The following is a 24,948-nucleotide window of genomic DNA, read 5'->3' on the forward strand; positions in this document are numbered from 1 at the left end:
ACACCACATACTTTTAATTAAGGAATCATCAACTTGATATCCATTCATCCACCCATTTTCTTCCTCTTATCAGGGGTCAAATTGTGGTGTTAGCAGGCTAAGCAGACGTTCCCGACATCCCTCTCACAAACAACATTTTTCAGCGCATCCAGGGTATCTTCAGATGTTCTCTGGTCAGATAAGAATCATTATCCCTCCAGCAAGTTCTGGGTCTTCGCTGGGGTCTCCTCCCAAATGGCTGTACCTGGAAAACCTCCAAAGGAAGGTGCCCAGAGGACATCCTAATTAGATGCCTGAACCACCTCCACTGGCTTAGTTTGGAGAATTTCATAAGGTACAGTTTTTCCTTTGCTTATTTTCTTTAGCCTTTAGCGATATTCCCTTGACCCTTAATTGGAATACATAACTTTGTACAGGTTGTGACCGCTAAAATGCAAACTCAGCTGTAAGTACGCAAGCTGTGCGTATCTATATGTGTGTGAGGGTTTGAGGTAGCGGACGTTAATATTATTCATATTATTATTACTATTTTCATTATTATTATCATCTGATAAATCAAAGAACAATAATGGTCAACTGATTGTAGGTCAGTGTTGAAGGGTAAGGGTGGCCCACCAAACATTACAACAATGTTTCTGTTTGCAAAACTGTGGGAAAAAGGAACAACCCTCCTTTCTCAGGATACCCCCATTGTGTAATGTTGATAAGTTCTCTCTCTCTCTCTCTCTCTCACACACACACACACACACAAAGCTTATGGGAACTAGCTGGCAAAGACGGTTGCTTAAAAGAACAATGCTAATCTGTGCTCGGTCAGAAGTCCAGGAAATAATAAAGTTGCCTGTTTTGGTTGTGGGAAGCTTGAGCCTGGTATTTTGTTTGGGGTCAGTAGAGATTCAACAGCAATTTATAAGGGCAACACTAAAGACGTTTTATTACATAAAAAGGTCAGAGTCAGAGAAAAACATTACCAAAAACATTTTGTATAAATATCCGTATGTGCAGTAAGAATTTTCATACAAAATGCAAATATATTAATAGGAGATATCAAAACACGGTTCATAGTAAAAAATATTAACAAAACAGGTTTTTAGAAAGGAGTGAGATATATAGTTCTAAAAGTAGAAGCACATTGCAAGTAGAAACACCCTTTCACCTTTACCTCTACATTCACTACAATATTTGGACATCTTCCCATAGTAAATCAACAGTCATTAGTGTTGCACCCACCCTTTCCCCTTTCACACACACACACACACACACTCACACACACACACACACACACACACACACACACACACACACACACACACACACACACACGCTCTCATACTCTGTCACTGGTGTGACCCCTGCCTTCGAGCTGATGTAGAATCATAGACTTCAGAGCGCTGTACCTACAAAGATAAGAAAACACAGAAATAACGGCTGTGATACATCCAACACTACCACACGAATAAATACATATTCAAATACAAGTACTTTCCAGTATTTTGTAATATTAATATACAAAAGAATACATAAACTTTGAGATAAAAGCACGAAAAACACAGGTTTTTCAAACATTAGTTGCACTTGACAAGATATGGCTGCGGTGTGTCATCATCAGTAAATCCCAATAAAAGACTAAAACAAGAATGTATTTGTCTGTCTCCAGTCTGAGCCTGTCTGTGTGCAGTCACAGTGACTCTGCGTTTAAGCCCACATGTTGTAAGTGAAGACTTAGCTGCGTTGCAATCACTTCAAAGGACTTCATGTTGACTTACTTTAATTTCCTGATTGAGAGTAATCCTAATCTAAACCTAAACTAATCCAACCTTAAACCAAGGATTCCCATTATTTGGACATTTTGCTACCAAAGGTGAGTTAACTCTCCCCACCTGTCTGTGTAAACAGCTGGATATCCCCACAGCAAGAGTAATACAAGCCCACACATAAAATTAGTCTTGGGGTTACATTGGGTGAGTCATATGAGTTAAGTGATTACACAAGCTTGCAAACTGAGTGATTAATGTTTTCTACAAACACTGTCCTCATTGAAAGAGAGTTGCCTTGTTTTGATTGTGGAATTCCGGCAGAAGACACGCATATTGGCTTCACCTAATGAAATAAAGCAAAGCAAGTTTTATAACTGTTTGCTCAATAGTTACATTTGACTTACTTTTTGGTCAGTTTGGTTATCTCGCGTTCCTCTTCTTCTTTAAGCTTTTCTACAAAGCTGTCTAAAACGGGGATTTCAAACTTTATGTACTGGGCCACCTAGGGAGAAAAAAAAAGATTGAAATATCAACAGGAGTGAGCCACACACATGCTTGTTGTATGACTTTACCCACATCCTTATTGCCAATACACAGGGAACCAGACAGTTTTTAAAACCTTTTTTCTCAGATAAATACAATGAAATAGTGAGAATAAAATAATCGCCCCTTTTTAACATCAAAGGAGATCAAGTATGGATTAGGGCCTAGTCTCGAACCAGAGTCTCACCAGCCCTATGCTGATTTACAACCAAAGACAAGTTACATGAGGGGCTGGGGGCAAGATTATCATCCTCAACTAGACCAACTAAAACTTTGTGACTGTCATTTAAAATAAAAGCCTGACATAGTTTGCCTAATCCAAAGAAGAAGAAGAAAAAACAGAGCTTCAGCATGGACTTTTACTGCTATTCAGTGAAAGTGCTTATAAATGTGTTTCAAATTTTGCTGTGTAGTTCCGTCTTCACAAATGGCAACTGCCTTTTGCAACAGCATGTATAAACACCATATGCTAATTTATTATCACTGCTGTATGCTGCATAGACATACACAGTGACATAATGATGTGTCTCTGTGGTGGCTCTTCAGCCCAGAACTAACGCCCAGTTTGCATTGTTGGAAAGGAAGTATAAATTGGCAACCCGCAAACAACTTTGCCACTGTCTGTAAATTGTCAGTTAGCCACAAGACAAACAAGAAAACCCCACAGTTTGCTTCTTTCTTTGTTTTGTAAAGAAAAAAACATTTCCCCTGTGTTCTGAAAATACCCTAAACAACACGCTATGGACTACTTTTCTCAGTAGTTGCACTAAAAAATATCAAGAACCAGTTCTGTGATTGATCCAAAGTAACTTGGAGTTTGCTTCTAAAAAGAAACATTACTCTTGAGTGTTAAATCGAAACTTTGAATGGTCTGAACAACACTACACTTCACTGGATTGAGACAAAAATAACAGGAGGATATCTCAAATAAAACCAAAACCACAGCTACATACAATAAGACTGTCCTTGTCCTTTCAGAAGAACTGATGCTTTAACTTGTGTTACCGAGCTGACATTAATAAGAGCGGTTCCATTCATAGACTACTGAGGAAATTTGTCCAGCAACAATCCCGTTTTATTTATATTCCTCAGAACCGTCACAACACAGAGTCAGTCACCTTAGCCTATTGTTACATCAGTCACAAAACAGGATATCTGCGCTCAGCTTGCTAAATTTAACCCAACTATCTATCAGCTGCCCATTGTATCATTGTGTATCCATGTTGGGGACTACAAAAAAACATGAGAAAGGACACTAATCATGAACCAGATGAAAGAACAGAAAGAGTGGTGGCACGAGGCCCAGACTCACATCATATGTGACTTCCTCTCCCAGGTCGGCCTCAGTGATGAAAATCTTGGAGATTTTCTCACAGGGTCCGTAAAGCACACGAGTCACCAGCGGGTATTCACCATCCCTCAGCCTGGCTCTCTCTGTGAGATCATAGCAAAGAGAAAACCTGTTCACAAACACACACACACACACATAGAAAAAAAACCATTCCTGATGACAACCCAACGATTAAACTTACCGCCAGACTCATGCACCATATAAAGGACAAACTCTTCAGATTTGTTCTCCACCTGGACAGACACAAATAAAAATTATTCACAGTTTGAAGTGTCATTGAAACTCTACTTAACGTGAAACTTGTATGTTTACTGCTCACCCTAAATTTGTGTAGCAGCAGGTTGAGGACTTGTCCAGTCGTCATAGAGCTGTTAACTCGTACATTGGTGACCGAGCCATAGGCTGGAGTGAATACAGATGTCTGGGGGCAAGAAAACAAACATGCAGGAACACATAACGGAGAATGTCTTAGAAGAGGACACAGAGTATTTTTTATAGGAACTTTGCTGTATCAACACTTCTAGACTTGAGCAGTGATTCCTGGACTTGAACACCTTGAACATTTTGGACAGGAAATCTGAAACAGAAAGGAAATCCCTCCGTCTGCAGCTGGAATCGGTTCAATAACAACATACACGCATACTGTATCCAGGAGAAACTGATGGAGGAACTTGTGTTCTGTGGCACATTAATGAAATCAGCCCACAGCAGGCTATTGTGAAGCTCAGCACAAGTACAGGCACACCCGCTCAGGAAACCACTGCCCATGTGCACCTGGAGATGTGTCAACAGTGAGCTGCATGAATGTGTGTGCCTGTATGTGCGTTCTGTTTATTGTACCTTGTGGTTGTAGAAGTGGCCGTTGATTGAGAACCTGTGCGCGCGCAACCGCTGCAGATCTCTGGCAGTGTGTGTGTTGGACCTCCTCTGAACCCGCATGAACGAGGCATCACTCCTGGTCCTCAGCAGCTGAGGGGAGTCTTCTTCCTCCTGACCACCCATGTCACCAGCTCAGAGTAAATAAAAACACACCTCTATGAATCAGATAATCAAAAACAGACATTCTGTACTCTCTTAGCCAAAGCACGGTCGGTTGGTTCGCTTTGCTTTTTAAAATCTTATTTGTAGAAATTAACCAATATTTGAGCTGAATTTTATAGCCTGTCGCAAAAATTAAATTCTGACAGTCAATATTGTGAAGATATTTTTTGAACAATGCTTTTACTTATGGGCCGACTGATGTGTTATTTTTTTCTGGGCCGATATCAATATTGATTAGTAGTAGTCATGGAGACTGGTAGCTGAGGTAGAATAACACAAACAACACAAAACTTTGTTGAAATGCCTTTGTTTATTTATGTTATATATGTTTAATTAAAAGAGAACTTTTCAATATTTATCGTTCAGTGTTGATAGGCTCTTACTTGTGACATGTAACCAATCAGATTGTGCTGTGGGCGGGACGACGCAGAGACAGTAGACAGACAGAGGCAGCCGCACCACACCCGAAATAGCACATTTTAAAATTAAGATATTTTTTCGATAAGTTGGTATGTCGGATCTGATAATCAGCCAAACCGATAATCTGTCTATGCCTACTTTTACTATCAAGCATATGAATGTGTCTATATCTAAGCACATCCCATCCTTAGTTCACATATGTATTGTCACTATAAGGGCAGCAGAAGGTCACATAAATAAACAAGTTGCCCACTTATCACCCCTGTAGAGTATTCATTCATTTATGGGGTTATACCTAAATATATAATATATATTACCAGCATCAATGTATCCTAAACAATGGTGAAATGACTTCTTGATTTCTATATCAGCTAAGATTGCCTCTTTAACCTCTTAAGACCTGGAATCCACATACGTGGACATCACATTTTGGGTTATATTACCACAGTAGTGAATTTTAAAAATTTTTTATTATTTTATTTTTTATTATTTCATTACTGTTATTTATTATATTTGTATTTTCTCTATTAAAATATTTCAGTAAATAGTTTAAAAAATATATTTATATTTTTAATATATATTTTCTATATATATATATATATATAAATACATACATACATACATACATACATACATGCATGTCAAACAAGAGCTCAGGTCTTAACAGGTTAAGTGTGTTATATATTTTAAGTCTCATACAGTGTGCCATATTTGTATGGTATGGTATTGTAACGGTGAACTTTCCCCACTGTGGGATCAAAAAAGTTATCTTTATCTTTATCTTTGAACCCAGACACTAATGTTAGGATTTTGTTGTATTTTAGGTCAAATAAACATACTAAATCAATCCCGTTGTTTGTTTCCATTTGAATTTAAAATCCTCTACGACAGCATCACCATCACATGATAAAAATGGAAATGTGTCATCCGGTTTAAAAGGGCGAGTAACTAAAATGTGAACAAACAAAACACTGTTTCGCTCAATAGTTGATCTTTGGATAAAAATGACCCAATTGAGATTTCAGCAAACTGACAAAAAGTTCTCAGAAAGGCCGTTGTCAGTGCCAAGGAGTCTAATCCTGGCTATTTATAGTGTTGGTGATCTGATCAGGATGGCATCTCGTGATAATATGCGCTCAACACGTGAGCCGACCTTTACAATGGAAATGCTGAATGAAGCACTTGTGGAGCTGTAATCTACATCAGTGTGTGTGTGTGTGTGTGTGCATGTAATCTACATCTACTCGAGCAGCTGTGTGTGTGAGAATGAGGGCACGTGTTTATACTCACCTGCTGGTCCAGTTTCTCTTCCCACTGAGTTATTGTTAGCCTCTGCTGACAACTGCTTTGCCGTAGCTGACCTATCATTCCTGTAGAAAGACAGAAAAATTGTGATTGCTGTATCTTTGCATTTATAACAGCGTTTACATTGCGTTTACAGTCTACATATTTGTTCTTTTTGTGGAGCTGTGAGATGTGGTTTACAGATTGGATGTTGCCAGTGGAGGAACACTGGGTTTTTAGGTAATCTGCTTATTTCTTGTTACAAGCTACATGAAAAGATCTGCATCTGTCTGATAAATATGATGCTACAGAAAGAAGGGGATTAGCTTGGATCAAAGCCTGGAAGCAGGGTCAAATAGCTAGCTGACTAATTAAAATGATTATTTTTATCTGCCAATCATTTTCTTAATAGCGTTTGGCTATAAAATGTAGAAAAATGCATTTTTAATATTCAAGATGACACTGTATATTGTTTTATGTTACAATAGTCCAAAATTCAAATATATTACCACCATATTTACTAATGTTACTGTCCTTTATGACAAAAGACACACATCAAACCCTCTCATTTGAGAAGTTTAAACCAGTGGATATTTGGGATGTTTAAAATATATCACTATGCAGTTAAAGAAAAATGGTGCACAGTGTTTTGGTTCTTATGCTGCTGTAAATTTTTCATTTGGTGATCAATAAAGCTTTTATTATTATACTATATAACATATACACTTGTCCTCAAAATTATTCATACCCTCCCATTAAAGAAAGAAAAAAACGGCTGTCACTGAAATAAGTTGAAATTGACAAAAGTAATAATGAGTAAAAAATTCATGAAAATCATGACATTGCTTTTGAATTGTGGTTCCACAGAAATGATGGGACCCATAAATTAATATTTTGTTGACTAACCCTTGGAGCCAATCACTGCAATCAAGTGTTTTCTATTTTTTTAATTATTCTTTTCAACCACAATTCAAAAACAATGTCCTATTTCACTAAATTCTAATTTAGCAAATTTTTATTTTTTCAGTTTCTAGTTATTTGAGTGACTTTTGTGAATTTTGCCTTTTCTTTAATTCAATTTGAGTTATGTATTTAGATAGTCTTTTTTTTTTCTTAATTGCAGTTGTTCAGATAGTAATATGGGTTGGCTTTCATGCTGCTGGTGTTTCTCTCTGCTGTGTGAGAGGTCTCTGACAGCGTTGTCATCACGCGACCAACATCTGTTTTCTCAGCACATTGAGGCCTCCAGAGACAACCAGGTCATGATACCTGTTGAGACGGAATCTTTCATTGTCATCATACATCTGAAGCCTTATTGGTCGGCGTAGACCCCAGTAGATGTTAAGCAGCCCCTCGAGGATGAGCTCCCCATCTTCCTGCACACACACACATACACAGAAGCACACATATAACAATAAATATCAGCAGCCACGCTCGGAGGGGATATCCTGCTGGCCGGCAGCCACAGCGTCTCAATATCAGGTGTACGTGCAGGAACGGACGCTCACAGCTTGCAGGGTGAACCTCCCATCTAAGAGAAGCTCTGTCAGGTTTGACCCACCCTGCTTTTTTTCCCCCCCACAGTACAAGGGTGAAGTCACGTCTGAAAAGGCGGCAGAAATGACTAAAGAACAACCACTGCTGTGGGTCACGTACACGCAGGGGGAGGCATTTGATTCCACGACAATGAAACTCTCAGTCTAGAAGAAAATGGCCACTGTGCAGTACGGGATCTGAGTGCAGAGAAAGAATAACTTTTGCAGATGGTTTTCAATGATAGGGGCAAAACAGAAAATAATAAGCATAGTAAATATTAATGAAAGGTCTTCAGCCTGCTGGCCTAAATGGTGAAGCCTGAAGTCAGCAGTCAGTCAAGGGCTTTGTGTGACAACTAGATCAGTAATACCTTAGATATAACACCATGACTGTGACTTCTGTCATTGCTCATCGCCACTCCAACAGTAGATTGTCTGCTTCTCTTGTCTGCGACTGCTTGTTATATCATCACTACAGCTAATGCAATGTGCCCATTATACAATACAGATGTTTCAAAACAGTTCCGACTGATGAAAAGGTCACTGAATCGATTCGTCACGCAAGATTTAGAAGAAACAAATTGCAACAATTTATTACTTAGAAGTCAGTCTGATCAGCTGATAGTTGAAAATTTGGGATTACCCTGCAGCAGTTTTGATTAGTCAAGAAATTCTCAGCTTTGTTGTAAGATGTAAAAGAAAAACCACCGGAAATCTGTCAATACAATAAAATGTACATCATTAAAAAGTGACTTATTTTCAATGGAGATGATTTAGATCTTACGGGATATCACGTAAATTGTCATCATTTTGTTTGGACAGCATATTGTATTTATGATATATATACATACATAGTGTGTACACTGAATCAGATTTAATTGCTGATTTCAAAGCAAGCCTTTATCAAAACAGTTAAAACCCAATTAGCTTATGATGGATTCACCGTAAATTAAAGAAAGTAGAAAACAGCTGTAAGCCAAAGTAAAAGAGCAACAGAGCTCCAAAAAGTAACTGAAATGGCAGAAGTTTTACTTTACTTTCTGATTAATTTGTCTGGCAGAGAAATTGCCCGAAACAAATAAAAATTTAATAATCACAAGAAAGAAAATTGTCCAGAAAATGTTGTTAGTGGGTTTAACTATGCAAAATTGAGGTAGAGATGCTATAAAGAGTTCCTGCTTTTTCCAGGCATGTGACCGCTGAGCACACTTTAAAAATGTGTAACAGATACCAGTAACCTGTTATATCGTGATAATACAATAACAAAATTTGATTATTTTCTGTTATATTTGGATTACCTGAATCCCAAATATTGCATTATATCATTCTTTACCAATACTAAATGTGCTGGTAATCTTCATCTACATCTACAGCTTTTTCCTAATTACGTAACCAAGATCAAAGAATTTCTTTTACTCGCCAAGATTTCCATGAAGCAAGTTCTATTGTCTGTCTGAAAGCAGCTGACTTGAGCATCTCCGATTGCTTAATGTGCCACATGATTTTCAATTTTATTTTATTTTTTTACAAACAGCTCATGCAATGAATGGCATTTTTCATGGTGTGCTGGTCATTAAATGAACGCCTGTCGCGTTTTTGATGGTTTCATTTGCATGGAGAACTTGTGGCTGACATGTTTTTAGACTTTACACTTCTAATTGTTCCATCATAACAACGAGGGGATCAAGTCAATGCAAGATGGTGAGAAATATAGTCATTACTGAAGAAACAATGAATTGTTTTGAATTTGTAGACTGAATGTTATCAAAAATGTCAAAGAAGGGAGAGAAAAAGTAGAAAGTGTTCTTTTCATGGCTTCATTGTTTCTGGAATATAAACATTCGGCGCAGCTGCACCACTGGACATTGCTAACCCGCCACTCCTGAGTTTCCTGAACAGGCATGAACACACCCTCACATGCACACACACACAATTCACACAGATGCGAGTAAGGTCAGCAGAGCTATTTTTGGAAGGAGTGGTTAATCGCCCTGCTGCAGTGCCTCTATAAAGCCTGGATACGCGCTCCAGTCCGCTCACACTCAACTGCACAGACTACACATCACGCTGTTTCCCTCTGAATGCCAGATCTACAACTCAAGCATCGAAGGTGAGACTGATTCTTTTTTCCTTCTTTATTTTCAGCTATTCTTACGATCTAGCCATATCCACATGTTGATTTTAAAGGATTTGCAGCAACATATCAGATTTCACTCATTACAGAAGAGACAATTTTTAAATAAAGGAGATTTACTGAAATGTTGAAGCACTATCTAGTTTGAAGTAAACTAAGTTGGCAAAGAATCACAGTCTAACTATTTTATTTTTCCTCTCCCACTACAGTATGAAAAGGAGGAGATTGTTTCTTTCCCAGCCTCTCTTACCCACCATTACTGAGACGCTCGAGGACTTGCCTGCCCATCCCTCATCCTCCCAGTCCACCCAGGGCTCCCAGTCTCAGGAGGACTACATGATCAGTATCCAGGCTCTCGCCCGCCCTGTTGAGGCTCCAGGCTACGGCCCCGTCAGACTCCAGAGGTCCCCTAGAATACGGCAGTTCTCAAAGGCTCAGATGAAGCTGTCAGTCTCAGCCTCAGTTCCTCGCGGGTCTCCCCGCACACTAAGGACTTCCAGACACTCCAGTCTGAACCTGAACAGCACAGAGGATTTTTCTCTAAAGATGAGCAGAGAACGAGACTGCAGGGGCAAAGACCCTGTGGACTGGCTGTTTGGGCAGATAAGGACTTGAAAAATGATGCTGTTGTCGTTGTGGGAAACCCTGCAGGTACTTTGGTGGAGTAATCAAACAAAGTCGGAGGAACCTCGGGAGGAAATACACTGTTGGTTTTGGCTGGACAAAGACATGATCACCAAATGGCTCATGAGAAAAGTGAAGATCTATTTAATTCTATGCACTACGGACTCAAGTCTGCATGTTTACATTGTTTAATATTTTGTAAAGATGTGATGGATATTGTTTCTAATAAAATGCTAGAATAATCAGAAAATCTTGAATTCTTTCTCTTTATAAAACAACTGAAGATCATTTAATCTGAAATCCAACAAAAAAATAATCCTTGTGTTTCTATTGTTTTAGAGACTAAATGATTAACTGAAAAATACCTGACTGATTAACAGATAATTATAACATTAATTGTTGTAGCACTTGTTAAAATGAAGCGCATCCATGGGTGTACAACACTGTGAGAGGTTATTGTTGTCAACGTTTAACTTTTAATTTTGGTCTTGATTAAATGCTACTAGATTTAATATATGTATATACTTCAACTGTACTACATTTCACTGGGAAACATTTTACACTTTATTATATCTGTTTGACTGTTTAAACTCCTAATGTTTTCTTTACACCACCACGTTACACACAAACCATATAATTAGCCAGCGGTGAAAGCTAATGTATTGGAGTACAGAGTCAAAGTACTTGTAACTTACATTAGCTCAACATTACAGTCTTTCTAGTTCCTGCTACATTTACACTTCTACTCCACTACATTTTAGAGGCACACATTTTACCCTCGGTTTTATAGCTTATCTTATAATCAAGCAGTAAATTCTGACTTATAATTATGGACAGATGAGATAAACATAATATACCATGAGATGCAGCATTCTGCATGGTGAATATGTTTACGTTTGGCCTGCCATTGAATTATCCCCTAAAGTCCCATCTCTGTTGATCAGAATTACATATTTAGAATTTTATCCCATGAAAATGATCTCTTTTTGTGCCTTCATGCCTTAAAATGGCTTTGATTTGACTCAACATTGCCTCACTTCATATGTGCTGATGTACAGAACTGTGCAAAAGTCTTCAGCCACCATTAGGTTTGTTGAACAACACGACATTATGACAAAAAAAATGAAATTTACTGCAGTCATCGTCTGGTGAATTACACCAGGGTTCAATCAAGACACGCCAAGAGTGTTTTTTATTGACTGTTTTAAGTTTCTTTTGCTATGGTCATCAAGTTAGGTTTTAATCCATGTTTATTAATGTTAACCATACACATATTGTAAGAGTTTAATTCGCTGGAAACTCGCAAATTTGTGAGTCAAAGTTTTAGTCACATCATTCCATTCAAAATGCCAAAGATTATAAAGCTTAGCAAGCATAAAATCATGAGTTTGTATCAGAAAGGTCACTCTTCAAGGCAAATCTGCAAAAAATACTGATTACCCAAGTCGAGGCAGTCACGCTCTTATACAGAAATTTGTGAGAAAAAAAAACAAAAAACAAAACAAACAAAAAAACAGGTTAATAAACCACCTACAGTGATGGATGACCTCTACAAAGACCACACCTCAATATTATAAGAGCTTAATGGGATCACTGGACAGAGAATAAACTAACAACATTTAAAGAAGAACTTTAGGAAGTGCTGATGGAAGTTTAATATCCTACAAAATTACTGAAGACAACCTCAAGACAATCTACCCAAGAGAAACTGAGATACAGGAGTTTAGATTACATCATTTGACCTGCTACACCTAAAAGACTTCATAAAAATGCTACTTATATACTAAAGCATTAGTGGTAATAACCCAAAAATATAAGGTGCAATAATAAAACACTCACAGGGTCCACTTTAATTAGTATTTTTTTTCATATTAGTACATTTTGTTGATAAAGCTTTTAATGCATTTTTAGTCTATTTCTGCTTCTACTTAACTTCCATCTATTATCTATGCACCACTTAATCCTCACTAGGGTTGCGGGGGGGGCTGGAGCCTATCCCAGGCAACTTAGGGTGAAGGCAGGGGACACCCTGGACAGGTCACCAGTCTATCACAGGGCTACACTTAGAGACAGACAACCAAGCACACTCACATTCACACCTACAGACAATTTAGAATCACCAATTAACCTCAACATGTTTTTGGACTGTGGGAGGAAGCCAGAGAACCCAGAGAGAGCTGCACGGTGAGAACATGCAGACTCCCAGTGCCCCCACCGGCGACCTTCTTACTGCAAGGCAACAGTGCTAACCAACTGCGCCACCTTGCGGCCCCTCTACTTAACTTAAGGATCTGAATGATTTTTTCCAATACTTGCTGCAGATGAACCAAACCAATGCCCTTTTGAGTCTCAGCATCCTACTGTCATCTAGTGGTAAGTGATGGTGCTACAGTGGTGGAGTTGAAAACTGAAAAATATCTGATACAACCACTAGAGTGAGCTACATGCACGTAGACTGGTGGTTGGGTGACGACCGCAGACCAGCAAGCGGGGATTCATTCAACTGTTGTGTTTCACTGAGCGCAGTGTTGACTCAGAATCACACAGACGTCTTCTGACTACACCATGTTACAATCTGTGAAAATATTTAGTCACAGGGGGTTTGGAAGTTAAAATAGTCAGAAGACCAAAGTTTACAGGAATTTTGACACAAATCCACTATCAAGACAGTGAATCAGCGCTGGCTCGTGGCTCTGCAGTCCAAGCAGTGAAAGGAGAATATAGAGCCTCCAGCAATCAGCATCATTATTACACTGTTAAACTCTTAGTTGGCACACATGCTAGAACTTGTTTTCTCCTCAGAAATTTTGAGTTAGTTTACTCTGTACGGCACTGAACCTCCAAGTCAAAACACCTGACAGTCCTTCAACATGACTAACACTTCACCTGACTGCACCTGCAGCACATGATCATGATCTAATCCTTAAATCCCACCCTCTTCAACTGCCTCCGAGCACCTATTTTTCCACACAGAACCTGTTTGTATAAGACGCATAGGATCTTATTAAAACTCTGTCTGGGAATATTGGTGCCAGTCTACGGCTTTGTTACATGTGAACTCATTCACACAGTCACAGTATTTTCAAGACATTCACATTAGGACTTTCCAGTTTTTGGTCTAGGGTCAGCTTCCAGGCCAAGAATATCACTGCTGAGTAATGTTTTGTCCCTCATATCCACTAAATATCTAATGAGTCAGTCCTAAGTAGATGAAGTGCAGCTGGTCCTTGTGGTAGGACTGTTCTGTCAGCTACTGTTTGTCAAGTTTCCACTTCCAGCTACAAAGTTTTCTGGAGCTTAGAAATGTGGAGGGGGTTTTTTACCTTCATTTTTTTAAATATATATATAGTAAAGACAAGGGCGTTGGTGAGAATATTCAGACCTTGCTACTTCTCAGTCTGCCCTCATATTACCTCTTAAGGTACAGTAGGATTGAATAAGACATGCTGAAAAAAGCCCTAAAACAAGACCAACGTACAGAATGTACTGGTCTAACTTTTTGCATTATAACAGACACACATGAGACCTAACATCAACAATGTAGAACCACAATACAGCTACCACCAGCAGAATTTAAGCTGCAATGACATTCCTGTAAGACTACATATTAAGAAACGAGACACAAGGTGCTTTGCCTATTTTTTTTATTTTTATGAAGAGTGAGCTTTCACAGCACAATCTCAACAATGGAACAAGAATAAACTTGTTTTTGTTTTTGCAGAAAGAGAAATCGCACAGAAATTGCTCAATACTACCAAAGTTGGCACAGTGCGATTTAAGATTGAGTGATACAGCCTCGTCCAAAGTCTGTATCGAGTGTTCCTGTCCGCAAATATAGTGAATGATTTATTGTAATACATGCTTAAAGTGAATAGTATTGATGAAGTATTTATTTGATTATTATTGGCTACAGGCTTACACTGGTTCAGACTTGACATTTTCCTGTGATGAGCTGTTACTATGCTGCCAATATTTATAGTATTTTTTAATATCTAATCACCAATAAAGTTGATTTACTGTTCTTGACAAACTACTGCTTACTGTTCTTGCAGAAAGACTTGATACTTGCATCATGTAAAGTAAGCTTACATAAGCAAGTCATTGTCCTGACTCGCCAGCCAATCACAGACAGACAACCAAACTCATTTACACCTATGAACAATTTACAATCACCTGTGTCAACCAAAGCATGTGTTTGGACTGTGGGAGGAAGCCTGAGCACCCAGTGAAAACTCACGCAAACTCCACACAGAAAGCCCCCAGGCTGGCAAATGAGATACTTGCACTTTATTTGAGTATTTCCAGTTTATGCAGTTTTATACTTCTCTTCCGCTGCATTTCAGTGGGAAATATTGTACTTTGTACTGCTTCAGTGACTAGTAACCCTTTAGATTACAATGTTTCACACCCTTTCATTTCAGTGAAAACCGCAAATCTTCAAATGTGGTAACTTAGAATTTTTTGATAAACTGATGGATTAAGTGTTCCTTAATAGGTGGAGAGAAAAAATCCTACTTCTTAAGCTACATAAACAGTTAAGAAACCCTATTGGATTAGCTGGAAAAACATGAATGTCACAAAGCTGGGAACAATGTAGTTTTTCTGAACTCATGAAGAGCTGACTTTGTAGAGAAATGTGATTCTCAAAGAGCAGAGATGGTAAAAATAGGACGATATTATAGAATATGATGCATTACTGTAGATTAAATTACCCAGCAGTATATCCATCCATCCATTATCTATACACCACCAAATCCTCACTAGGGTCGCGAGGGAGTCTATCCCAGACGACTCAGGGCGAAGGCAGGGGACACCCTGGACAGGTCAACAGTCTATCACAGGGCCACACTTACAGGCAGACAACTAAGCACACAACCAGAATTTTAGAATCACCAATTAACCTCAACATGTTTTTGGACTATGGGAGGAATCGGGAAAACCCGGAGAGAACCCACACTGCACAGAGAGAACATGCAAACTCCACGCAGAAAGATCCAGGGGATTCCATCCTGAGACGCGAACCAGCAACCTTCTGGCTTGCTGCCCCCCAGCAGTATATGAAGTAGTTAAAAAGAGCTCAGCCTTAACCATCTACAGCACATAAACAAACATTAGCAGTAATAATAATCTAAAAACATCATATAAAATTAAAAAACATTTTTTTCTTTTGATACTTTAAGTACATTTTGCTGGTAACATTTTTTTTTTTTTTTTAACAACTTCTACAATTGTGGTTTTAAATACAGAACCATTACTTGCAGTGGAATATTTTAATAATGTGGTATTAGCACTTTTATTCAAGTAAAGGCTCTGAATACATCCTCCACCACTGGCAACAGTTTCTTTTTACAGCAGTCACAACTGAGTAAAAAACATTCAGTTTTTAGGGAAGGGACATACTTTGCTTGGATTCTATTAACAGACTTTTTTTTACATTTTCAATTTCAGTTTTCATTCTCAGCCAAGTCGCATGATGACACACTGTTAAAATCCCACATTAAAGCTTCAGTCGGCCTCTTACAAAGTAACAGTGGTGTAATTCACCGCAGTAAATAGTGCTGAGTCATTCTCTACTGAAGGATTCCATTTATTATTCTCTCATCTAATATCAAGGCTCTCTGCCCCCTTTTAAGAAGTTTAACTTGATGTAGTCCTATTTTTGGTTAATATTCCCTCAATACTGTGATATCACTTGTTCCTCTGTACCCACATTCAGTCTGTGGCTGGGGGGGATTTTCCCAGAATGTGTCAATGTAGTGAGTCGTATCTGACTTGGGGGACAAAAAAAGGGACCATCTTGACCACCCTGCCCAGCCCTTACACACACACACACACACACACACACACACACACACACACACACACTCATATACACAATGCCTCTCTCCAAAAAACCTGCAGGAGAACGCAAAGGGGAACTCCAGACCATAAAACCCATAGAATGATTATCAAACAAATAGCCACACTCTTGCAAGCAGCTTTACAGACACAACAGCAAAAAAGTTTACTGCGGGAACATTTTGCTGAGCAAGAAAGAGCTTTAGGAATGAAATCAGAGACTCTCCCTCTCCTTCCGTTTTCATTTTGATGGAAATGGGGGCTTTTTGTGGTTTGCCAGGCGTTTGCCATGTTGGAAAGGAACCCAGGAATTCCAGGTCTGCGCTCAGAACTGCCTCCACATATCGAGTCAATTTGAGCTCACATTTTTTCTGTTCCTATTATCTGCCCAAAAAATCAAATTGCTGGTTTGCCGTGACTGGTTCCAGTTTTGGCATGTGCGAGAGAACCATTCCACAATGCTATCTATCATGTAATCACGAATGGCAGCTTTTCAATAGCTCCTCTGTTCACTTTTTCATTCCCACCAGCACTTTCTCCTGGCAGGTGATTCATCTGCAGCTCAGTTATTCTCACCTCACGAGTCCTCAGCTGGAAGTTCTTCCCTTCGTGATAACAGTTGTACGTCCTCAGCAGTGACAGGATGTCAGACCTGAATGTGAACGCAGAGACACAAAGGGCAGATTAGTGCGAACAGCTTCAGACAATGCAAGGAATGATGAAACCCAATATAATTAATCACCACTGTGACTTTGTTTTATTGTTTGTAATTACTGTGCAGTGACAAGGAGTTAGAAGAACTTACTTTGGTATGAGTTTCTCTTCACTGAGCTTCACGTAGGTCTGACGCTCACCCATTCTGACTAGAGTCCAGCTGTGGAAGAAAAACATTAGAGATAAGCTTATAAGAAACCTTAACTAACATCTAATGCTATATAAAAAACACAAAATAAATATGTACAAACAACCTTAATTATGCCGGAGAAATAATTTGCATTTAAAAGGGCAATGGACAAAAACATTAAATATTGCAAAACATACACATTAGTATGATATGTTGTTATACTTAATGTTTTCTTCAAGCTTTAGAGGACTGGAGAGATTTTTAATAAAAAGCTATCGGAGTATTTGCCCCGCAGTGAAGGGCAAGGACAGGGAATTAGAAGAAATCACATGGTGTTGTTGACACAGAGCCAGCAGACTGATAGAAGTATCATGTTGGAGCAACGCTCAACAAAGCCCGGAAAGAAGCGTGTGTCAAGGATAACGCCTGCTACTGTGGCCAACTTAGAAAATATCAAAGCTTAATATATTTAGAGAAACTCAACTTAATTATCATTTGAGTTCAGTGTCATCCAAAATAAAACTGTCCCACAGCATTTCTGTCTGCAACTCTGGTGTCTTTTTTGTTTTTGTCTAATATATTAAGTGCACAGTGCAAAAGAAGGGAAACCTATTAATCACTGATTCCCTCTTGACAAACCAACAGGAATGCTGTCCCTGATCCTTGCATCCTGACTCTTGAGTCAAGGGACACTGCACTGGGGAATTCCTGGTATGGAAAGCCCAGTACCGAGTGAGTGGGGGAGGAGCGTAACTATAAAACAGCAACAAGCAGCACACGGGGGCTCAGTGTTCACGCTCAGCTCGTCTCCAGCATGAAGCTTAATCCTCAGACAGTCTGTCAGCTCACCTTCCTGAGCTTCTGCTGTGTACTGATCACAGGTAAGAATCTATGCATTGATCTGTGCTTTAATGTAGAAAAGTGAGGATTGTTGTTTGGTTTGTCCGAGCGAGAGGGCTTGGAGCAACCTAATCTCTGCACTGTATTGAATTAATCTGTAATCTCGTTACTGTGTCTGCGCAGTCAGAGAGTCAGACGGCGCATTTATCCCAGGAAGATGTTCGTGTCCAACTACGCAGCGAGGTGTCCGAGGGCAGCTGAAAGCGCTCAAAATCTACCCAAGAAGCCCTAGCTGTAACAATATCACAGTCATGTGAGTACCAGATGCTGCAGACACACATTCAGGCCTCAACGCACACACACACACACACACGTGAGTTTGACTAAATGTGTGGCTTTGCATGTGTTTCTCAGAGTGACACTAAAGAAAAACGATGGGCAAGTCTGTCTGGATCCAGAGGCACCGATGGGCAGGCAGCTGATTCGCTGCTGGAGAAGGTGAGAGCCTCGATCAATAACACTTATCTATTCGTAAGCTAGAAGACACACACACTTAGTACAGGCAGAAGTGACCCAGATATAACCCTCTGTAAAGATGTTATCATAAGACTAGTATACTAAGAGCTTTAGATAACTGTGTAGTCCTTCAAATTTAGGTTAAAAAAATGAAACTCTGCTATGATTTTTTGCACATTACAACATATATTCTTCATACACAACATTGTGGAACATATTAGTGTCCTAACTGGCAGCCCAGAGTGGAACCACCCATCTTTATATTTTTGCGACCAACAGTATCTTATTAGTTGCCAAACCAGTTTTGGTAGGAACAAAGCGCCCAGTGGTACAGTTTCTTGATCTTTCCTGCACCTTCATGGGAAACAGTAAGAACTGTCAGTGCAGGCTGACGCACATAGAGCCAATCAACACATTTTTTTTTTACTACAACCCAGATTTGTAAATGTAATTCTTCCATAAATGTAGTTTTTGCCACTGCACACACAGCATCCAAACATTTAGGAAAATGGAATATGTCAAATTCATGTTCAGCATAAATATGTTATCAGCTCTGACCAGCAGCTGATACTCAGTGTAAGAAGTTCTACCCTACATCTAAACTAAGTGCTGTGCCACTTTGCGTGTTTTCCAGATCTCATAATTTGGGCCGTGATGTTTCGGTGTGTCTGAAGAGGAGGAGAGCGCGAAAGGGGAAGGGTCAGCGCCAGCAGGCTTCACAGAGGAGACGTGGTCACAACAGGAGAGCCTCATCCTCAAACTCCCAGTAGTTAAGCTGACAAATGATCCAAAGCTACTGCACGAAGAGAAGAGTGTCCAGGCTGATTCTTGCCACACTGTGGACTCATACTGGACCTACAGGCCGCCAATGGCAGCCACTTTTCCTTCTACAAATATCAAACATTTCAGACATAAAGCTCCCCTAAACTGTCGCCTGAGTGAGCTGTATATCAAACTCTCTCAACCAGCAGCAGGAGGTTTTACTTTTTTCTGTGCAAATGACTGATGTAGCGTTAAAAAACTAAGCCCTGGAGGCTCATCATAAATGTTAACAGTTATAGCTGTAAAGCATTGTTAAATGGTCAATGTATTGTTTGTGTGTGGCTCTGTACATGCAGCTGGAAAAGCTAACGGCAGACTGTATCGGTTATTTATTTTTATAAGAATACGGGAATTTTTCAGACACTGTTTTCTAAATAAATATTTCAGAACAATACTGTGTGATGTGTGATCTTAGCCTAAAGCCTTTGATAGTCTTTAGAATTGAAGGAAGGGAAAGATGATTGCATCCTTGGCAGGATAAACGAGGTCACTTTGCCCACAGCCTCCGCTTTGGTTAATAAACTACAGGATGTGAGTCAGTGAGTTTGCGGGCAGAAAACAAACATGTCTCACTCAAAATATCTGCTCAAATATCTTAAAGCTACAACAGGAGCTAACTGTTTTGTTTCCATAGTGTGACTGAATCTGAATCTCATTTTGAGGAAGTTTACAGTAAAATCAACAAAGGTGTGTATGAGCACTGGAAACGAGAACACAGTTACTGATCAGCTCACAGGTTTTATAGTTTTATGGACTATTATTGACGTTGCACAACCAACACGGAAACATCAAGGTGATCGGGGTGTGGACCACTGAAAGTGAGTGTTAAATGATAGCTGATAAACATGCTTTACAACCAGCTCAGATTTCTTGTAAAGCATGTGACAAGACAGACCCTTTGAACACACACACACACACACACGCACACGCACACAATACTTTTCCATGCACCCACGCTGATGTGAACAATGGGAATAACTCAGCATGTACCTGCATGCTGTATTTCTGTTTTCTGTTAAGCCTATTGATAAAGAATCTTGCAGAAATGTTATGGGATCCTTCACTCATTCCATGCTTGACAGCACATGGTAGTGAGATGGAAAGTGAAAGTTAACTGTGAAACAAGACTACCGTTGTCACTGGGGGAATGAAAGGGTAATTTCAGGGACTTTTGTGTTATCAATAAACATGGCTATGGCAGGCAAGTGCCTTTGAAGTCAAATATTGCACACTGGTCACACAGTTAGACAGGACACTGACTAAGAGGATCTGACATCAGCTGTCTTATTACTGTGTGACATTTGACCAGCTAAAACCCTCTTAAAATCCAATAGAGGAATGTGACTAAGTATATTTATTTAGCTGTTTATCACGTGTACACAAACTGTACTTAAACACCTATAGTTGTATAGTTTATGTTTATGTTACTTTTTAGAAGTTACACTTGAAATCTAGGTCAGTAAACAGCTTATAAAATGTGATGCTTTGTCCTAAATTACTCTACAAAATGTCATATAAACACACCCTAAATGCACATACTAAAATACACCGGAACTAAATGAGGACATTCTGCTGCCTAATAAATACCTTAAAAACTATGAAGTATGTTTTGATTTGTAACTACGTAGTTCTATGCTACCTCCTCCACGAATGTTAAAATCCTATTTAGGGTTTACGTGACACCTTTGGTGCACACAAACATTGCAAAGCTTATTATTAACTACCAGCTACAACATGTTTTACCAGAAGTTATTGTCTTTTAGACTCACGTAGTGACCTTATGGCAAAAGTAAACACATTCTTCAGTGCACACTGACAACTGATTAATAATAGCTTTTAGTAGTGTTTTTGAAATGTATCTCTTGTGGTGTAATGGTGTTGAATTCACTAGTGATTTACAGTATTTGTGCTATATGAAGCAAAACCTTAATGTATGTAAGGTAATGTGAATGTAAATGTTTTATTTAAAGCAAAAACATGTAATCGTTTATGTATTTTTGCTAAAACCTACTGTCTACCTGACACTGCGAGTTTAGATCTGAACACGTGCTTCTACAAGGTATCTATAAACATGTGACGAATTAAAGGAAACACCAACATAAACAGTCTGTTTCCCCAGACATGACCTAGATTAAGCCTAGTCCTTCACTAAAAAAATATTCAATAGAGATCTACTCTCAAAAATGTGTTTAGTCTAAGACTAGGCTTAATGCATGTCTGGGAAACTGAGCACAAGTGTGTCAATAAGGTGTAGGGCCACAACGTGCCACCAGAACAGGTTCATTGCGGCTTTGCATTGATTTTTGAAGTCTTTGGAACTCCACTGGAGAGATGGACACCATTCTTCCAAAAGAGTTTTCCTCATTTGGTGTTTTGATGATGGCGCTGGAGATTGTTGTCTGACACATCACTCCAGCATCTCCCATAGGTGTTCAGCTGCTTTGAGTTCAGATGACTGTGAAGGCTATAGTGATTCACAATATTTTCATCAAACCATTCAGTATCCCCTCCTGCCCTATGTATGGGGTAATTGCCATCCTGAAGGAGACCACTTCCAAGAGGAGTAGTAATGTTTCATCATAAAGGTGATCAAGCAAGAGATCTTTATATTTGTTTGCAGTGAGCCTTCCCTCTAAGAGGACCCAAACCATGGCAGGAAAATGTCCCACACATCATAACAGAGCCAACAGATATCCTCACTGATTCGGTTGTTTTCCCGAATTAATCTTCTGTATATAAAATATCACTTTATCCACATAACCATGATGCTGATGGAACAATGGCGCCACCTAGTGTCTACATCATAGCATTGAGCCACATCTAATTCAGTGTGCCATCATGAATCAATCCTACTGAGTGCTGGCCCACTAAGCCTTTAAGAGACAGGGATTGCAACCTCTTTTCACACTGACAACACCTGCAGAGCCAGCAGGGTAGTGAACAGCTTTATTTTGGAAGACTTTGTTTAGTTACCTGGCTGGGATGCAGAACTTTCTGAGACGATACACTGAGTTGCAGTGATAATAAACTGATACGATAAAAGTCAATCAGTTAAAGTAATAATGCCACCTTAATACTCAATTTAGATAGTTTTACTGACCCATTCACAATCCTTTTAACCAAACTTCCGATAATGGTTGCTCTTTAAAGCTCAGATCTTTCTGAAGAAAACTCTGTTACATAGGAAGTGATTTTTTTCTTTTCTCAATTCTCTTGGCTGAAACAGAAGTTGCCCAGACAAAAAAAAAAAAAAAACAGAAGAAGAAATGCTTGCATGAGCAGTAGAAGCCACCACAAAAACCAGGAAACAGACTTCCCAGCACTGTCTGACTGGGAAGTGATCTTTGAGAGGTGAGGCACTAATTCAGCTAAACAATAAGCATGAAAAAAAAAAAAAATGGCAGCACGATTATTTTAAATGACTGCAACATCGCTGCTCCTTTTTTAAAAAAAAAAAAATCTCAATCCAAGCTCCTTATAATGACTTTTTCATAATCTCTATCATTTATAAAAATCCACAGAATGTTAATTACTGAGGTAATAGCAGCACTTGCCAGCCCTCCTTTCACACTGACCTCTGCCCATCTCCACTTTAATCCCAGGAAAGTGCTGACGAGGTATGTGCATAATGGGATGGTCAGTCTATATCTCATACATATTTATACGTAATAATGGGTGTATGAATTTTCCATAACTTAAAGGATTCCGGTCTGTCACCATTATTATGAATTATTCAGCCAGTGCACATGGCTGCACAGGAGATAAACCAAAAGCTTGGAGATGTGCAAAGAAAATAGAGGTCAGTCTGTTGGGGTGATGCTCAGATTTAGGTGAATTTCCATAATCCGCCTCTTCTCTTCTGACTAGCAGCACCTCCATGTGTGCGCTCCCTCGGTGGACAAAGAACCTTCATTGCAGGTCTGCTAATTGGTTTGATCATCGCGAGATTCGCATCCAATTATCGCACCTAGACTTGCAGCTGCGCCCAAAGACGATCCATCCCTGTGCGTAAAAATGTCCAGGAGAGCTCCAGATAACGCACAGGATGCCAAATTTGGCAACACTTCTCCTCTAAAGTCTACATTTCGAGACAAACGCCAACAGGACAGATTTACACACATTTATGCGCAGACCACTTGATAAGGAATATTTATCTATTTCTACTGCAGCTGTTTTTTTAATGCGTGCAGTTTTGGAATATTACAGCAAATAGAAGCTGCTAAAAGTTGTTGTATACGAATGGCCACTGTGTTATTCCTCCTAAACACAAGCTCAATTTAACCGGCATCTAACTTCCGAACATATCTTATCATCAGAGCATTGTGTTGCTTTTAGGGTTTTTAAAAGTCCCTTTGCTCCAGATCTTTTCATACAAACATTTACAGCAGTAAATGTAATTAGTTTGGGTCTTACCATAACAGAGAGCGTTCCCCGTCTTCTTCCGTATATCCAGCGGCGATGTATCCCGCTTATCCTTATCAGTTTTCATGCCTCTCTTGCCGTGCGGTATTCAGAGCCGCTAGATAAAACTGACAGAAGTGTGGTCCAATAGGAGGCAGCACTGATGCGTCTCAGCCAATCAGCGTTGAGTATGGGCGGGGCCAGCCAGGGTTACATACCTCTCCCTCCTGATCGAGGTGCCTCAGGAGACTTTGCTTCAGGCTCATCAATCACAGCAGTGTCAAAGAAGGATGAAACCCAGCACAGGAGACCATAAGATAAATCTTCTTTTAACTAAATGTGCTGCTTTGTAATTTTTTGTAATATTTTTGCATAAAGCCAATAGATGTGTTTGCTTGCTGGAAATAACCACAAAAACCTGCAAACCCTTAAGTACTTTGTAAAAGCATGTTTTCCATTTAGACAACAAGTTGTATTAACTTTTGGTATTTTTTTTTATACCAGCTTTTGCTGGAACATGCTTTTTTGTTTTTTAGTTAGTCCTGTTTGCATTTTGTATCTTTCCCTTTATTGTCCTGTGAATATTTCCACACTGTGTTATATTGTTTAAAATAGTTCAATCAAACCAGTTATGCAAACAATACAAAGAACAGCCGCTCTTCTTTTTCTGTGTGTAACATATGCAGTAGTACAAAATCTAAACCACCTACTCTGTTTTTCCCCCTGCTAAAGGAAGAGAGGAAGAAGTAAAGGAAGACGTTCCTGTGACCTGTAAAGATTTATTTCACCCATCCTGTTTTTGAGCCTGGACTTGCCATCGAGGAAACTATTGTAGGGTGGAAACACAAACTGTAGGAAGTCTCTCTCTCTCTCTCTCTCTCTCTTTGTGCAAGAATAGGATTTATGATTTAACGTGCACTGAGGAAGTAAGTTGTTCCAACAGCTGAACAACTTCCCTCAAAGAGAACAGCTCATTCTAAAGGATGTGGGTATGACAA

At 39.2% G+C, this 24,948-nt stretch overlaps 2 protein-coding genes across 2 annotated transcripts; one reads left to right on the forward strand and one right to left on the reverse strand.

The window, feature by feature from the left end:
* Positions 1-906: 906 nt before the first annotated feature.
* Positions 907-24,046, reverse strand: rassf4a (Ras association domain family member 4a). Its single transcript, XM_008291382.1, has 11 exons — positions 23,963-24,046; positions 17,333-17,401; positions 17,104-17,179; positions 7,666-7,772; positions 6,403-6,482; positions 4,492-4,661; positions 3,971-4,072; positions 3,833-3,884; positions 3,613-3,734; positions 2,162-2,259; positions 907-1,397 (listed from the first exon to the last, which is right to left on the reverse strand). Exons 2-11 carry the CDS (start codon positions 17,383-17,385, stop codon positions 1,328-1,330), a joined length of 930 nt encoding a protein of 309 aa, XP_008289604.1. The 5' UTR covers positions 17,386-17,401; positions 23,963-24,046; the 3' UTR covers positions 907-1,327.
* On the forward strand, positions 18,138-19,941 carry LOC103364314 (growth-regulated alpha protein-like). The gene is made up of 4 exons (XM_008291381.1): positions 18,138-18,252; positions 18,395-18,524; positions 18,626-18,709; positions 19,362-19,941. The coding sequence occupies exons 1-4, from the start codon at positions 18,186-18,188 to the stop codon at positions 19,495-19,497; spliced, it is 417 nt and encodes a 138-aa protein (XP_008289603.1). The 5' UTR covers positions 18,138-18,185; the 3' UTR covers positions 19,498-19,941.
* Positions 24,047-24,948: the final 902 nt, after the last annotated feature.

The sequence above is a fragment of the Stegastes partitus genome, unplaced genomic scaffold, assembly GCF_000690725.1.
Source record: "Stegastes partitus isolate 25-593 unplaced genomic scaffold, Stegastes_partitus-1.0.2 Scaffold741, whole genome shotgun sequence".
Classification (NCBI taxonomy): domain Eukaryota; kingdom Metazoa; phylum Chordata; class Actinopteri; family Pomacentridae; genus Stegastes; species Stegastes partitus.